This window comes from Dendrobates tinctorius, unplaced genomic scaffold (assembly GCF_039654945.1).
Source record: "Dendrobates tinctorius isolate UK_male_01 unplaced genomic scaffold, ASM3965494v1 ptg000129l, whole genome shotgun sequence".
In the NCBI taxonomy this organism is placed as follows: domain Eukaryota; kingdom Metazoa; phylum Chordata; class Amphibia; order Anura; family Dendrobatidae; genus Dendrobates; species Dendrobates tinctorius.
In genome coordinates, this window is record NW_027361797.1 from 35,307,469 (window position 1) to 35,326,703 (window position 19,235).

The following is a 19,235-nucleotide window of genomic DNA, read 5'->3' on the forward strand; positions in this document are numbered from 1 at the left end:
GCGCAATTTGTTCTGAGTACGCTGATACCTGATATGTGGGGATGAACCACTGTTTCGGCGCATGGCCTTTTGACTTTTTCAGCGCAAAATTGGCTGGAATTGACATTGGACACCATGTCACATTTGGAGAGCCCCTGATGTGCCCAGACAGTGGAAACCCCCCACAAGTGACCCCATTTTGGAAAGTAGACCCCCCAAGGAACTTATCTAGATATGTGGTGAGAACGTTGAACCCCAAAGGGCTTCACAGGAGTTTATAACGTACAGCGATACAATTAAAAAATCTTATTTTTTCCACAAAAATGATCTTTTCACCCCCAATTTTTAATTTCTCAAGGGAAACAGGACCCCAAAAGGTATTGTGCAATTTGTCCTGAGTATGCCAATACCCCATATGTGGGGTAAACCACTGTTTGGGCGCATGGCAGAGCTTGGAAGGGAATGAGCGCTGTTTGAATTTTTCAACACAAAATTGGCTTGACGCCATATCGCATTTGGAGAGGCTCTGATGTGGCTAAACAGAGGAAACCCCCCACTTTTTTTTTTTACTTTTTCAACACAAAATTGGCTGGAATTGAGATCGGATGCCATGTCACGTTTGGAGAGCCCCTGATGTGCCTAAACAGTGGAAACCCCCCAGAAGTGACCCCATTTTGGAAACTAGACCCCCAAAGGAACTTATCTAGATGTGTGGTGAGCACTTTGAACCCCCAAGTCCTTCATAGAAGTTTATAACGCCCGGGCTTGAAAATAAAAAAATCATATTTTTTCAACAAACATGATCTTTTAGTCCCCAATTTTTTTACTTTCCCAAGGGTAATATGAGAAATTGGACCCCAAATGTTGTTGTCCAATTTGTCCTGAGTACGCGGATACCCCATATTTGGGAGAAAACTACTGTATGGGCACACGTCGGGGCTCGGAAGGGAAGTAGTGACGTTTTGGAATGCAGACTTTGATGGAATGGTCTGCGGGTGTCATGTCGCATTTGGAGAGCCCCTGATGTGCCTAAACTGTGTAAACCCCCCACAAATGACCCCATTTTGGAAACTAGACCCCCCAAGGAACTTTTTCTAGATGTGTGGTGAGCACTTTGAACCCCCAACTGCTTCACAGAAGTTTATAATGTAGAGCCATAAAAATAAAAAAATCATATTTTTTTTCACAAAAATTATATTTTTGCCCCCAATTTTTTATTTTCCCAAGGGTAGCAGGAGAAAATTGGACCTCAAAAGTTTTTGTGCAATTTGTTCTGAGTAGGTTGATACCCCATATATGGGGGTAAACCACTATTTGGGTGCATGGCAGAGCTTGGAAGGGAAGGAGCACTGTTTGACTTTTTCAATGCAGAATTGGCTGGAATTGAGATCAGACGCCATGTTGCATTTGGAGAGCCCCTGATGTGCCCAAACAGTGGAAACCCCCCAATTCTAACTCCAACCCTAACCCCAACACACCCCTAACCCTAATCTCAGCCCTAACACTAACCCTAGCCCTAACACTAGCCCTAACCCTAAAATGGAAATAAATACATTTTTTTAATTTTATTATTTTTCCCTAACTATGGGAGTGATAACGGGGGGTTTGATTTACTATTTATAGCAGGTTTTATGTTTGGCAGCTGTCACACACTAAAAGACACATTTTATTGTAAAAATATTTTTTGCATCACCACATTTTGAGAGCTATAATTTTTCCATATTTTTGCCCACAGAGTTATGTGAGGTCTTATTTTTTGCGGGATGAGTTGACGTTTTTATTGGTACCATTTACGGGCACGTGACTTTTTTTAAATCACTTTCTATTCCGATTTTTGGGACGCAGAATGAACAAAAACCAGCGTTTCATAAATTTCTTTTGGGGGGTGCGTTTACACCGTTCCGCGTGCGGTAAAATTGATAAAGCGATTTTATTCTTCGGGTCAGTACAGTTACAGCGATACCTCATTTATGTCATTTCTTAATGTTTTGGCGCTTTCATACAAAAAAAACAATTTTATATAAAAAATAATTATTTTTGCATCGCTTTATTCTGTGAGCTATAACTTTTTTATTTTTTCGCTGATGATGCTGTATCATGGCTTGCTTTTTGCGGGACAAGATGACGTTTTGGTACCATGTTTATTTATATTCGTCTTTTTGATCGCGTGTTATTGTACTTTTTGATCGGCGCTATTGTTGTTTGCCTTGTTTTTTTTTAAGGGGTTCACTAAAGGGGTTAACTAGTGGGACAATTTTATAGGGCGGGTCGTTACGGACGCGGCGATACTAAATATGTGTACTTTTACTGTTTTTTTTATTTGCAAAAAAAAAGAATTTATTAGGGAATATACCGTATATTTTTTAAATTTATTTAGGAATATTTTTAAAATTATTATTATTTTTTTTTACTTTATTACTTTGTCCCAGTGTGGGATATCACTGTATAGTGTCAGATCGCTGATCTGACACTTTGCAGTGCACTGTGTCAGATCAACGATCTGACAGGCACTGCAGGAGGCTTTCTCAGCGCCTTCTCTCAGCAGGCACTGAGAAAGCCACCTCCCTGCAGGACTCTGAAGGCCCCCACGGCCATATTGGATCCAGGGGCCTGCAGGGAGGAGGCCCTCGGAACAACGAGAGCACATCGTAAAATATTGTTTTAAGTGTGTAAAATTAACAAAGCATAAAAAAATATATAAATCTGGCACCGCTGTAATCGTACAGACCCGACAAACAAATCGGTCTTATTGCCTTTACCACATGGTGAACGGCGCACAAAAAATGAATAAACACAATAACTAAACTGTTTTTCGTTCACTGTCTGAAAAATCTGAATAAAAAGCGATAAAAAAAGATATGTACCCCAAAGTGGTACCAAAAAATCTGCAACTTGTCCCGCAAAAAATAAACCTTCTTGCAGCTCTGTCCGACAAAAAATAAAAAAGATACAGCTCTCAGAATATTGCAACAAAAGACTACCTTTAATAATAAACTGCTTTTACTGTTTTTACTGTGATAGCAGCAAAACCTAAAAAAGTATATATAAATCTGGTAATATATAAATCACTGTAATAGCACCCACCCAAAGAATATATTCGCCTTATCATTTATACTGCACAGTGAAATGCACAAAAATTAAAATAAAAACTACTCTTGTACTGCTATCTACTTGTTTATTCTACCTCCCAAAAATCGGAATTAAGCTCGGCTCATGATTATCCTGCTCTCTCCGCTGAGCGCTTACGTCGGAGTTTCTGTGTAAATTCCCCAAAACCGCAATTCAGACAAAACACCGGACGGAACCACTCAAGTATGAGGCAGATGGAGTCACTTTAGACTAGTCTGGGTTCCGGCAGTTTCCCATCATGTTAGGCATCATTTTATTGCACAACTGTGGGCGACCACAGATCTGTTCACGCCTAAAAAGATGGATACCACCGGAGCAGACGCCAAATGGAGTCCAAAATGTCTCCATATGCTTCATGGTGGGTAGTTCCGTTGGAGGTTCAGTCTGAATTGCATTTTTGTGGGATTTACATGGAAACCCCCCACGCAAGTGCTTAGTGTAGAACACAAGAGTGTGATACCAGCCTTATACTGAAATCGATTGAAAAAAGTTATGTACCCCATTATGTTACCAATAAAAACTCTAACTTATCCTGCACAAAGCCAGCCCCCACCCAGGTCCGTCATCAGTCACTGGAACTATAAGGGATTCCAAAGTTACTGAACAAAGACTCTGGAAAAGCAACATGGGTCCCACCCCATAAAAAAAAACAGTGACTTTTGAGCTCCCAAATCCAAAGTCGTCATGCTCAGTAGAAATTGCACAACAAATTCTGGGGTCCACTTTATCCTGTTATCCTTGTGAAAATAAAACACTTTGTGGGTAAAATGTGATTTTTTATTTTCACACGTTTTCTATGTTATAAACTTCTGTGAAGCAGCTATCTAAATAAATTTCTTAAGGGGTCTAGTTTCCAAACTGGTGGGGGGTTTCCACTGTTTAGGCACATCAGGGGCTCTTCAAATGCGACATGGTGTCCACCCAGTTTGTTTAAGGATGTTTCTGCACCCAAATCCTGGTTGTCTACTCAGGGATTCTACAAATGTGCAGGTAATCGATGTACCGCATGCGCTTTTGCTTTAGACAAAACCAAAGAAGTTTTTTCTTGTTCCGTTCCTGCTTTTTCCTATAAGATTTCTTCTTCCATCAATTGCAATTCGCAGTTTGTTGTTTATTGCATCTGCTGCACGGCATGCAAAAAACAGTACGTTGGATGCACAACTAGAAAAACAAAAAACGCATCGCAGAGCGCCTTACTAATATCTCAAACAAAAATGCTAGTTATTCAGGTGCAGCAAAGCAATTTGTGAATGTGCATCAGGGAAATACTTCTCATTTTGTGTTTTTTTGCTTTTGAAAGAATTTTCCATCTGATACGAGGGGGTAACAAACAAAAAATGCTATTCACTTGTGAAACAGTTTGGGTTTTAAAGTTAGACACCAAATTTCCTCAGGGCATGAATTCCAGAAATGATTTGTTCTACATTTATTAAAGTTGGTTTCTTTCCAGAGTTTTGCAATCACACCTTGCGCATGTATAATTAATGATTGTCATGTTTTGAATGTTTTTTTCTTTGCATATGAGGTTGTCTTATTTTATGTTTTGCATCCTATGACTAAGGGTGCAATGAACGCACTCGAAATGCGTCAGGTTACTTGTTCTTAATATGGCTTGACTTGCCGCAATGAAGTTTTTAAATTTTATTTTATGGTGTGCCGTTCCCTCCTTTTTTTCTATGCTTGCTACGCCCAAATAGTAGTATTCCCCCACATATGGTGTATCAGGATATTCAGTAGAAATTGTACACCAAATTTTGGGGTCCATTATCTTCTGTTACCTCTGTGAAAATAACACATTTGGAGCTAAATTAACATTTTTGTAAAAACACTTTTTCCTTCCACGTTGCTTTAGTTCCTGTGAAGCACCTGAAGGGTTAATAATCTTCTTGAGTGTAGTTTTGAGTAGCTTGAGGGGTGCAGTTTTTAGAATGGTGTCACTTTTGGGTATTTTCTGCCATATAGGCCCCTCAAAGTGACTTCAAATGTGAGGTGGTCCCTAAAAAGATGATTTTGTAAATTTTGCTGTAAAAATGAGAAATCGCTGGTCAACTTTTAACCCTTATAACTTCCTAGCAAAAAAAGTTTAAAAAATGACGCAGATGTAAAGTAGACATGTGGGAAATGCTATTTATTAACTAAGCTATGTAACATAACTCTCTGATTTAAGGGCATAAGGATTAAAAGTTAGAAAATTTTGAACATTTTTTATATTTTTGCCAAATTTCCGATAATTTCACAAATTCACGCAAGTCATATCAAACAAATTTTACCATCATAAAGTACAATATGTCACAAAAAAACAATCTCAGAATCAGTGGGATCCATTGGAGCATTCCAGAGTTATTACCTCATTAAGTGACACTGGTCAGATTTAAAAATTGGCCCGGTCATTAAGGTCAAAAATTGGCCCGATCATTAAGGTCAAAAATTGGCCCGATCATTAAGGTCAAAAATTGGCACGGTCATTAAGGTCAAAAATTGGCCTGGTCACTAAGGGGTTTAATCTGTTGAGTTGGCAAAGAGACATATTGCTGGTTAAAACAATGCTTAAAGATGTATCTGTGCACATCAGATGTCATTAGCCTATCGTGGGTGAGCTCTTTTTTGCGCAGCGTATTATCAAACAGGTATACTTAAAATCTACACCTACTCAATAGGTTTAAAAATAATGCACTTTATACTTATTAAGTTCAAAGATGACGATACTTTAATCTTTAAATCATACTGTTTATCTCGGCATACTATAGCGATCTTCATTACTTGTGTCCAATGGTTTTTATAAGCGCAAGCACTTTATACTTAAAAAGTTTACTGCCATCTGCTGGCAACACTAAGTAATTACAATTACAAGTAGAAATTGAGAGCATTCTAAAACTAGGAGCTTGCAGTTCTTTTAGTGATTCCATAATTTATCCTTCATGCAAAAAATTCTCAGATCTACCAGTCAATTTTATGCTGATATTAGCCACTTGGTTGTGAATTGTGCGACCATACTGTTATTGTATATCTACATTGCTATCAACATTTAGGAGCTTTAGCCTTCCATTACTTCCAGTACGTATTCCTGAAATTTATATAAAAAATATTTTAAAATGATTTTTCCAATTAAAAAATTATATTTTTATTATCAATTATTTGTCACTTTTAGGCTAGTTTCACACTAGCGTTTATTTGACGCAGCACACGGTGCCGCTAAGCCCTGCCCCCTGCCGGCTCCCAGCCCGCCCCATCCGGTCATCGCCACCTACTATAACACATGGACGCTTGCGATCTGCACACCCTATCTTTAGCATAGGGTGCGCAGATCGTGCGCTGGCCGTGCGCTAGTAGGATTTTGGCGTGCGCTGCGCACTTTTGAAGGTGCGCCTGTGCGCGCCGAACACTGCATGTTGCATTTCGGTGCACACGGCGCACCTTCAAAAGTGTTATAATAAAGGAGGAACAGCGAGTAAATGTAGCCAAAAATTTGAAGAGATAATTATATTTATCAAACAAGTTAAACTTTAATAAATATTTATAATACAAGCATCATATATAGAACAACATGCATGGGCATATATCAATGTCATGTGACTGACTCCAAAGGTCAATGTAATGACCAAGAAAAACGGGACCCATAATGAGAATAACATATATATTATTCAAAGAGAAAAAAAATTTTTTTTTCTCAATTAGAAATTAAAACATATTTGTTTGTTATTCACATATTCTCCAGGGATGGGGTTTTAAACAGTGTAAACTTCCCCAAAAGCCCACTATTAGTATACCGCTAGATAAATACCTTCACATAGACACAAATTAGCTCCTTTATGAAACAGTGCACAATAAAGAGAGGTCTATAAGGAGATAAGTGCAGAGTAATTACCCATAGCGGTGTGTATGCAGTCCCGTCTGAACCTCGGTCAGATACCCCGACGCGCGTTTCACGATGTCGCTTCCTCAGGGGGCGTGGCTTAATCCCTGTCTCGGTCGAGCTTTTATGACAAGTGAATCTGGTCACGTGACTAACATGTGAAGTAAGAGGAATGCGCAGGTGCGAAACATAGATGTGCTGTCCACTGCTTCCAGGCCTCGGTCTCGGCACACATAAAATGGTCACATGATGGGGCTGGTACCAAGCACCCAGCACGTCACACACTTGTGGCGTCATACCGAGGGTAAATGCAATGGAACATAGTGAATGAAAATATAAAAGTAATACGCAAAATAAGAAATGTGAAAATAATAAGAACTAGTGCCGTGAATTAGAATAAAAGTGAGATGTGATTTTATTAATTATATAAAAAATATACAAATAAAACCCCATCCCTGGAGAATATGTGAATAACAAACAAATATGTTTTAATTTCTAATTGAGAAAATTTTTTTTTTCTCTTTGAATAATATATATGTTATTCGCATTATGGGTCCCGTTTTTCTTGGTCATTACATTGACCTTTGGAGTCAGTCACATGACATTGATATATGCCCATGCATGTTGTTCTATATATGATGCTTGTATTATAAATATTTATTAAAGTTTAACTTGTTTGATAAATATAATTATCTCTTCAAATTTTTGGCTACATTTACTCGCTGTTCCTCCTTTATTATAATATGATATTGAGTTGCCTTATAGCATGGGCATTTGACATCTTTTGCTGGTATTTCTATTTGCAACCTTCAAAAGTGTGCAGCGCACGCCAAAATCCTACTAGCGCACGGCCAGCGCACGATCTGCGCACCCAATGCTAAAGATAGGGTGCGCAGATCGCAAGCATCCATGTGCGATAGTAGGCGGCAATGACCGGATGGGGCGGGCTGGGAGTCGGCAGGGGGTGGGGCTTAGCGGCGCCGTACGCCGAATAAACGCTAGTGGGAAACTAGCCTTAGTTTGCACCAGGTGTGAATACCAGGCATCTGGTGTAAGTTTTGTGCTATCAATATAGCTGAGTAAGCAATTTAGGGTAATTTTGGCCAAGAGGATAACTGGTGTTATAAATGGTTAGTATCTAGAAGCAGCCCCCTTATTGGAAGTATCACAGCTTGTAAACACTTTTTGAAGCCAGCCAAGAGTCTTTCAGTTCATGTTTGAGGAATTTTCATCTATTCTTCCTTGGAAAATGCTTCCAGTTCTGTGAGACTCCTGTGTCGTCTTGCATGCTCTGTTATTTTGAGGTCTAGCCACAGATTTTCAATGATGTTCAGATCAAGGGACTGTGGGGGCCATTGTAACACCTTCACCTTGCGATTTACACATATATAGGGAACCTATATGGTATTTAATTGTGATATTTCACTATAATTTCTTTGCTAGGATTGGAGTTCCCCTTACTGGGTACTCTATTTTCAATAATTTTTGTTTTTGTGCTATTTTTAAATTTTTTTTATTATTCTATAATAAAGATTGAATTTTTATTCCTCATATATGGGTCACTTCGTTTGGCTAGTTGCTATATAAGTCTTAATTTGGTTGAACATTGTTAGAAGTGTCATACTTTGTTTATATATGGACACCTTTGGATAAACTTATTTTCTCCACTGTTTATATCTCTTCCAGCTGATAATATGTTGCACATAGAGATCATGGGTGTGTACTATATACATAAGAATCCTCAAATACAAACACGTGGGCCATACACACAGTGCACAAGTCTGTTGGACAGTGTTCACACCACCGACAGACTGAAACACAGAAAAGCACAGTAAAATAAACGTATAAAAATACTCTGTTGTAAAGATGTAACAGTAAACAGCAAGTGCTAGTAAAAAAATGATAACAAAACAAGGTAATATACTTTTTTTTGCAAAAAAAAATCAAGGTAACTCATATCAGAGCAGTCCCTCGTATAGGTACTATACACATGACCAGGTTTTTAAATACGACAGTTAGGAACTGCTCTGATATGGGTATACCTTGACGTTTGGTAGAGCGGCTTAGTATACATTTTTTGCAAAAAACATATCAACCAAATACCCTGTTTTTTGTCATCTTTTTTTCTACAGACTTGTTCACTGTTTGCATGGCCCATGTGTTTGTATTAAATTGATTTCTTGTTTTTGCAAGATTAGGGAGGTTTTCCACCCCTCCCTTGTGGACCATGCACATAAACGGCCGTCCTTTGGAGCGTGTCCACATTGGACATTACCTGTCTGAATCCTGCTCATACAGGTATTATAGACATGAGCAGGTTTTTAAATACATCAGTTAGGGACTGCTTTGATGTTTGGTAGAGCGGCTTAGTATACATTAATTTGCAAAAAAAGTATCAATCAAATACCCTGTTTTTTAACATCTTTTTACTAGCACTTGCTTTTTACTGTTACTTCTTTATAACAGAGTATTTTATATGTTTGTTTAAGGCTATGTGCCCACGATGCGTTTTGTTAAGTGTTTTTGCAGCGTTTGAGCCGGATCAGACACTGCAGAAACGCTTAAAAGATGCATCAAATTAATTAGCATGCGTTTTTGGCTTTTTATGCCAATGCATGCGTTTTTAACCGCTCAGGAATCGCTTAGCTGCTAAAAACGCAGCATGCTCATTAATTCCCGCATTGCTCAGCGTTTTTAGCCATCCCCAATGATCCCAGAAATCGCGTGTCAAAAAACGCGACAAAAATGCTTCAAAAACACGTCAAAAATCGCTCAAAAAATGCGCGGAAAAAGACGCGCGTTTTCTGGGAAGGGGATCCTTTTCCTGAGCATTTAAAAATGCTAGCGTGGGCACATAGCCTTACTGTGCTTTTCTATTATAAGAATACTCAAATGCAGCTGTAAATGTATTAAGGAAGGGTAGGGCTGCATTTGACCCCATAGCTGTACCTTTTCTCGGGATAAACAGTTGATCCTCAAATAGGAAGTAATTTCTTTTTAATATATCAAATATTTAAATATATCAAGACAGAATTATTTTTGCAGTGTGGAAAAAGAGGTAGAGGTGTTTAAGATGTGTTCCCCTGCCTGGAGACACTATGTGTGATCTACAGTAAATGTGTACATAAGTTATAACCATAGAATAATAGAATCATAGAATGGTAGAGTTGGAAGGGACCTCCTGGGTCATCTGGTCCAACCCCCTGCTCAAAGCAGGATTCACTAAATCATCCCAGAAAGATATCTGTCCAGCCTCTGTTTGAAGACTTCCATTGAAGGAGAACTCACCACCTCTCGTGGAAGCCTGTTCCACTCATTGATCACCCTTGCTGTCAAAATGTTTTTTCTAATATCTAATCTGTAAACTACATCCATAGTAACCAAAATGCTATCAGGGGATATGAGAACTAGCTGTGTGAGAAATGAAAGAAACTTTTAAGTGTCCTTCAGAAAGTAGCTAGTTTCCTACACCAAAAGATTACAAATTTGCTGTAGGACAATAACAAGAGATGATACGAAAAACAAAAGAAAAGGATGCAGGTCATCAGTATAAGGCTATGTTCACATGTCCAGTAGTGATCAGTCAGAGCAGATCCAGCAGCAATTCATTGGCAAAAAAGTTGTGCAGGCACACATAACTGATTTCTAGGATGGGCGAGCACCACTCGTTACTCGAATCAAGCAAATCATAATGCTTGGGTGCTCTTCTTGAGTAATGAGCATAATGAAAGTCAATGGGAAACTCAAATATTTTTCTGGCTGAAACTACTGTGAGGTCTGGCAGAGCAACAAAATCACCGAAATGGAATGGGAACAGCATGGGGAAGACCCCTGGATGCATCTCTCACTACCAGGTTGCTGCTGGGAACAATATTGTCAGAGTATTACACCACATTAACAGACTGACAATAAAACATATGGAACCAAAGATAAAATGGATTTTACAGGACAAAATGTTAGCAAATATTCTTTACCATATGACTTGTATATAAGGCAAAAAAAAGGGGTGCTTCGGCCTTCCAGGTACAGTATCTGCCTAGCAGCAGTAACCCTTTCCTCTCCCTCTCTGACTTATCTTATGCCATACTCTCTGTGAGCTGATTTCATGCTCTTACACACTGCACTATGCATTACTTTTTAGCATGTTTGCCTGGTGCACTATGCCTTTAGCTGGTATATACATACTTCTGCCATTCAGAGATTAGGAATCAGTTACTGCATGCCGTATCCTTTGTAGGTAGTTTTTATGCTTACATATTTTTGCACTAAGCATTTTTTAGCATGGCTATTTTCTACTTTGCACTATGCATCTGATTGTTATATGCATATTATTGCCACTTAGAGATTAAGGCTTTTGCTGGCTTTTGATGTGATGGGATCCGGAATATATATATATTTTTTTTGTCATAGAGATATATTTATTCTGGTAATAATCTTTTTTGGAAGCTTTTATGCTTTGAGCTCCACTAGTTACTCTGGTCTACTATTTTCATATATTATATACTTGATAAAACAACTACAAGAATTATATATATATATATATAAATATATATATATATATATGCATTTTTCTGGACCCTCTTGTACCTGGTGTATCGGCCATTTTTTATTTTGCATTTATTGCTCCCATATGTATGACTTTGTGCTGCTAGGCGTTTTAATTTGTTTGCACTACAACTTTGTTGATTTTATGGCACATGGTTACCAACCCCATTTTTTGTATGATTTAGTAATTTAGAGGTACACCTTTGGCGTATATTTACGATATGTCATGTCCCTCTGCCTTAGATAGGGACTCACACACCAAACCCAAATCTTTCCCCGCACATGACGACTCTTTTAATCATCATATTAAAGCCTTTAACAGCAGCGGGTGGATCGGTGCTCTGCCCGTTGTTGTTAACCAATTAAATGCCGCTGTCAAACCTGATAGTGGGATTTAACACGCGTTAGAAAGAAAGCGCGACAAACATCTCGCCATTCGACGTTCCTGTCACACGGTTGCGCGGCACTGATGGATTGTCATACCAGTCGGGAGTCTGTTTATGACCACTGTGCCTATTATTGCAATCCTCCTATGAAAGCAGGCCTGTGGCTGAACGATCGCAGCTTCTAGTTTCCTACGGTGACTATTGAAATCAGTCAAAAGTGAGAAAAAAAGTTTTTTAAAAATTTTAAAATTAAAAAAATAGGCTGTTTAATCACTCTATTGTTGGTTTTGAATTAAAGGTACTGTATATTCGTGTTTCACGCAGATATTGTGCCTCTAAGTGGATTATATGCAAACTGAATGAGCTGATAGGTTAAATTAATGGTGCCATAGGGTTGAGTTGCACCGACGCCATTCTAGGTGGGACCAGAGTTGTTAAAGATTCAGTAACAACAACTCATGGTCATAGTAGAAAGTTAGTCAGCAAGTGTATGACAGAGACTGTACTGTACAGCCACTATGTACTTATCATAGTACAATGAAAAGTTGTGAGGTTTGAGTAGAGCCTGTTTAGAGGCACTTACTATGTTTAAGTCTGGTCATATGAAAAAGCTTAGATCAGATGTCCAGATTGTGACTAAATGAAAGTTTGTTTATGTATATTTATCTATTTATCTATATATCAATAAATATACAATGATATACTGTATATATACATGCTCGTTTATAAGTATTTGAATATACAGTAAATATACACAGTATATCTACAAAAAAGGCACACTTCAACGCACAAATTGGCCGATTCATGTGAGCCCACCAGCCACGACAAGGTGTACCTTTCTCTTTCTTTGATGGGACCCTAAAGCTAATATTTATCAAACATGCCAATATATATGAGCTTCACTACAGCATATTTGAGTCTACACTATAGATCATAGTAAAAAGAGAGAAATATATATTTAGATTTATTGGTATGCAAATGAATTATTCAGCACTTTAAGATTAACAAAGCAATAAACTGATTATCACACCATAAGGAAGAACTTACTGTAAGTGCAGCAATAGCATTTTCCTTCCTTATCTTCCTTTTTTATTCTAGGTACAATTCTTGATTTAAAAATCATTATACTTTATCTTTGGAACAGGACATTGAGGTTTGGAGACAGCAAAATCAACACAATTTTCTGTTCACATAGACTATGGCTTCGATTCCTCAAGACTGGTCCTGATGAGGATAAGAAGTATATCGTGGCACAGCTGTGTTGGTGCTCAAATAGGTTCCCAAATCAATGGAATAACTAAATAAATTGGCACTCAACTCATGAAAGTTCGTTGCAAAAACTTTAATGCAGTCCAAATAAATGTTTCGGTCATCAATGGACCTTCATCAGTATACTGACTGCTTTAGCTGTATGATCTTTTTACGTTGTCTGTGGTAATATTAAGCAATCATATGCTGGCTGAAATACGGGGTATCCGGCATCAGCCGGTAAATGTAATCCTGTGATCCTGTAATCCTGTGTCACAGAAAAAGTAGTATATAATTTATATCCGGATCTGCCGGGTTGGGATATGGGGATATCGGTGGTGATGTGGACATTGATGGGTCCCTGTCATAGTAGAGCAGGGAATAGAGAAAAATCGATGGTGGGTGATGGCTCACGTGTCCATGTCCAAAGTCAATGTCTGACCTCACAAATGTTCTTTTGGATGAATGGGCAAAAATTCCCACAGATACCTCCAACATCTTGTAGAAATCCTTCCAAGAAGTGTGGAAGCTGCAAAGGGTGGGAGTGGCACCTCCATACTAATGTCTATGGATTTGGAAAGGGATGTCATAAAGCTTTGTAGGTGAACTACGTCTTTCATTGATTCACTATATCTTTCATAGACACTGAAGGAGGACGAATGTGCATGTGTGGGTTCCCATAACCCTGGTTTTAAGATTATAATCTCAAGGGGTTGGACATCAAACTTACTAAACATTTATTCCATAGAATGTTTCACAATTTACTGTAGGATTTTTGTGGATTTTCTTTTTACTTTGGGCTTGCTTCAATAGTCTCCATGGGAGACTAGAAGCTGCCATAACCCGATCAGCTCTGCTACATAGAGGCGATGATCAGATCCCCTGTATGTAGTAAAATTACTCACTTGCTATGAGCGCCGACCACTGGGTAGTGCTCACAGCAAGCCACCAGTGACAACTATAGAGGTCTCAAGGAGACCACTGGTTGTCATGCCAATGAACTGGTGACCCGCGATCACGTGACGGGGGTCACCGGTGGGCAGATTTCCGGCCCGATGACCAGAAGCGAGAGTTAAATACCGCTGTCAGCATTTGACAGCGGCATTTAACGGGTTAATTGCCTCGGGTCAACCGCGATTCCAACCGCAGCTATTGCGGGCATGTCAGCTGTTCAAAACAGCTGACATGTATCGGGAAAGATGTGGGCTCACCGCCAGAGCCCACATCAAAGAGAGGGAGTCCGACATCTGTGTAAATGTACGCCCGATGTCGGAAAGGGGGCGTCTACCAAAGGGGGCGTCTACCAAAAGTGATAAACTTTCAAATTTTAGTTACTCTTTAAGTGTCAATGTTGAAATCATAGAAGGCAGTATAAGGTGATGTTTGCTTACGTAATTGTATGTTCCCAAATTTTTGCTATTTTTGCAGTTAGTAGTGTGTCTACTTTACAATCGGTTGGCCAAAATATTCTAGGCACTTTCTGGTTCAAATAGACCCTGATATAGGAAAATGTGACTTTTAGCCAGTATGAAATGTATTGGTAGGGAAAGTTTTATAGAATAATAAACAAAGTCAAATGTAGTAATACTTTTTGACAGAATACATCAATAAAATAAGACAAATGGCATTTAATATCCACTGACACCACTTACGATACATGTGTTAGGCGTCGGATTTCTGCGTTTACTCCGCTGGGATCCAGACCCTCACATTCTGCAGTCTCCTGCTGTTTATCTACTGCAGAGGAGATTGCCTTGCAGTAAATTTCTCCTGAGGCTAAGTCCTTCTGTCCTCCTACTGAGCATGCTCATGGGACGATCTCCCATTGGAGATCGGGAGTCATGTGCTCAGGTCCTGCTCCAGATCACATTGGTCCATCTCAGAGATCTGGAATCTTGCGGAAGGTCCAGGCTACTATAAAAGGCACGCATGGCTGTTCCGCCATGCGCTAGTATAGACTTACTTGCTGCTGTGTGTATGAGGACAGATGTATGATTCTGGTGAATGACTCATTAAAAAACCCCTTCCCTCTGATATTACGTATGTGGTTAGGGACTGAGTTTTGAATCAGCGCCAGCGCTCCTCTGCTGCAACATCCACAGCTGCTAGCATCCGACATTGTGCTTGCGCCTTAGCCTTGTCGTTTAGCGGCAGTGTCCACTCCGCGCTGCTGTAGCAGCCCCTTTGCGTCCGCAGTTGCGACGCTCCGCACACGGTAGGTCTAGACGGACGTAGTGCTGCAGTCTTGGGCTACTCCTGTGACCTGATACCGTGTGTGCGTTTTTACTGAGTACTGTGACCTCAACAGGCTCAGTCTTTTGTGTTTGTACTTATTTGGCACCTCTGTGAATTAACTGAGATTGCTCTGCACACCTGGGTGGAGTTTAACCCTGTGTGCATTTCCGCCATATTGCTCCTGCCACCACTTAGCAGCGGTTATATCACCTACTGCACAGTGGACCCCGAGCGGCGAACGCACTTTATTATTATTTTTATTTAGTGCGTTCCGCCATTCCTAACAACATGTAGGACTATTTTTGTTTTACATTTTTAAAATACCACTGAGAAATGGAGTTTTGTGGGAATACACTCCTCTTGATTGTACTACACCACAAAGTATTTCTTGTTCTGGTGCAAATATGGCTTTTAAAAAGTAAATTGCAAATAGCAAATACTGGAATGCGCCTAAATACACATATAATATATAACTAAATGACATAGCTCTCCATTGGATTTTCTTTCTAGGAGCATGTAAATGACAAAGATTGTAATTTTTTATGATCTGTTTACTTACAAACTTCAACTGGTCCACCGGTGGGACTGGTGAATTCTCCGGTGAGCCCCTCTTCGCCAGTGTGTTCTTGACCAAGGGCATAAAAATTGCATTCATTCCATATGTGACCATAATAATTATGCCCTGAATCAGGGGGCAATAGGGAGCAGGGCCCGTGATAGAGGAGCGTCGGCAAATGCTAGCACTAGTTTCAGCTGAATGTACATCCTCATATGCACATCCAGTTGAAAAATATTGAGGAACAGAGAGCTATCAGCTCCCTGAGCCATAATACCTATATATTTCACAAGCGTAGAATCAGAACAGGGGCCAGACAGAGGGAGAATTATATTAAATGGGGCAAAGAGGGGCACATTATGCTAAATGGTGACTAAAGTGGAGGACATTCTACTAAATTATTGCAAATGAGGGGGCTATTTCACTAATTGGGGACTAAAGATGGGATGATTATAATAAATGGTGTTAGATTAAATGAGGACAAAAAAAAGCAGACAGTATACTTAATGGAGGCCAAAGAGGTCGACATTTAACTAAATAGTGGCCAAAGAGAGGGATATTACACTATAGAGGGGCCAAATTGAGGGACATTGTATTGTATGGGAACCACAGTGGGGAACATTATACAATGTTCAAGATGGGATAAATTAAGCTATATGGAGACCACAGAGAAAGACATTATTACTATATTGGGGCCAGATTGAATGACATTACACTGGGGGATTTTACTAATGTATGGATCACAATGAGGGGCATTAACAGTTCCCACATTGTCGATCCATGTACCTCCAATGCCTCCTTTGTGGCATCATACATTACTAAGCTATGGGGCCACAATTTTTTACATTCCAACTGTATGGGTACTACTGAAAGGGTGCATTATTGTTATATTATACTATATGGGGGGGAAAAGAAGAATTTTACTATTGTAAAAGAGACATATGAATTAATACTATATAGTGGCCACAGAAGAGAAATTTTTTACTGTGTGTGGGTTCATAAATAGAGACATCAGTACTGTATAGTATTTTATTTTTGGGGGATACTGCTACTGTGTAGGGCACCTAGCCCTAACGGGGGCATACCAAGTAACGGTTATGTGCATATACATATAGAGTGGGCCCCTTGAGTGAATGCTACCTGTGGGCTATTGGCATCCCAGTCTGACACTGTACACCTATAATACGAATATGGTAATTTTCTGGGAAAACCCCTTTAGTATTTTCCTGTGTTGTTTGTTCTTGAGATGGGGGTGATTATTGTCCTATCATATTTGATATCTAAACTTAAATCTTTGTGTTACTTATACAGAACTAACAAAATGAAGCACAGATTAGAAGATTAATAAGGAAAGGACCACTGCTAGAGATGATTCAACAGTGGAAAATCAATTTGAATAGAATTTCCAGAGTTTCTCACTTCCCCGTGAATTCGAACAGTTTGTTATTTGATTCATTAAGGCTAGTTTCACACTAGCGTTTATTCGACGCAGCGCACGGCGCTGATAAGCCCCGCACCCTGCGATGGTAGGCGGCGATGACTGGATGGGGTGGGCAGGGAGCCGGCAGGGGGTGGGGCATAGCGACGCCGTGCGCTGCGTCGAATAAACGCTAGTGTGAAACTAGCCTTAGAAAAACAAAAAAATGTCTGGTGCCGTTTGACACACAGGTTAATGAAATCAGGCGTTGCCAGAAGAACGTCTCCATACGTTGCATTTTTTTTTTGCAATGGGAGAATAAATGAAATAAAAAAAGGAAAATTGAACATAGAAACAAAAAAAAAGTTTAATTTGTTGCAACAATTTTATTACTTACATTTCACAATCGTACACACCACAACAATACTGATGGCTGTGGCTGCAAATGACCTTGTGTGTGCCTAATAAACAATGTGGGTTAGTTTTTTTTAGTTGGGGAGGATTATAACTTTTTAAAAGTCAAAAATATAAATTTTAAAGCCCTATTCACACAATTTACTTTGTGCATACCTGCTTGGATATTCCAGTTGGGCCTCCCTCTCACAAATGTATAACATGGCCGAGAGTTATCTTATGTTTGCTGCGAGCTGCTCCACAAATCGGATCACGCGCACCCATTCAAGTAAGTCTATGGGCGCATGTTTAACATCGGATTGGACTCTGATGTCATCTGGGTGCAGTCTAAATTTTGCAAACACAGACAATGGAGAAGATGGAGAAATTAGTTCTCCGTCTTCTCTGCACCTGTGATACGATTGTTTCCTTCCAGAAAATTGGATCACCGTAAACTGATATTCGGCTCATACTCTGATCAAAGTTTGAGCCGAATGTCATTAGCTTAATTCAGTCGATTCTATCGCATGAGAAAATCAGCGCTCGTGTGACCCCAGCCCTAGACAAACAAAGGCAGAGGGGCTGTCCGCCCTCTTCCGGCTCCCGGAACACTGCGATCTTGTTTGATCGTATTGTTCCGGGAGTTAAAGTGCCGAGAGCGGTCTGTGACCACTCCTGGCACTTAGTGTCTGGTGTCAGCTGTGAGAATAAGCTGACACCCGGCCGCGATCGGCCGCGCTCCCCCTGTGTGCGGTCAATCGCCATGACATACTATCCCGTCCATGGTCTAATTATGCCAGGGAACATGGACGGGATAGTACGTCAGATGGCAGAAAGGGATTAATAAAAACTTGTGGGGGCATCATAAATAATGGGGGGACTCTGAAACAGTGGGGGGACCTCATGCATTTTAGGGAGTACTGTGATGTGGTGGGATGGCTTTTACATTTTTTTAATCAATATTATTTTAACTAATAATAAATAATCTTTATATAGCGCTAACATATTCCGCAGAGCTTTACAGTTTGCACACATTATCATCGCTGTCCCGGATGGGGCTCACAATCTAAATTCCCTATCAGTATGTCTTTGGAATGTGGGAGGAAACCGGAGTGCCCGGAGGAAACCCGCGCAAACACAGGGAGAACATAGAAACTCCTTGCAGATGTTGTCCTTGGTGGGATTCGAACCCAGGACTCCAGCGCTGCAAGGCTGCAGTGCTATCCACTGAGTCACTATGCTGCCCATATATCATTTTCATGCACTATTGCTGTTTATTTACTTACTGCAGTGTATTTGCTTATTTTGTTTTTTATCTTGGGTTTTAATCTCTCAATGGGCCTCAATAAAATGGAAATGGCTGGTGGTGGCGCATGTAATGGCTGGTGGTGGCACATGTTCAGATCAAGATTTTGGCTCGTCAGTGACCCGAGATCTCAATCTGTACATGTGCTGCCACCGGCGCTAATTTCCCAAAGACTGCCAGAATATCAA

The 19,235-nt window shown here is 39.8% G+C and overlaps 1 protein-coding gene across 1 annotated transcript in view; it reads left to right on the forward strand.

Annotated features, from left to right (window-relative positions):
• Positions 1-19,235, forward strand: part of LOC141047856 (uncharacterized) — a 359,889-nt gene that overhangs the window by 58,743 nt on the left and 281,911 nt on the right. The window contains exon 19 of the mRNA XM_073543184.1: positions 13,037-13,152. Within this exon, the coding sequence (XP_073399285.1) occupies positions 13,037-13,152 (116 nt within the window). The remainder of the gene's footprint in view (positions 1-13,036; positions 13,153-19,235) is intronic.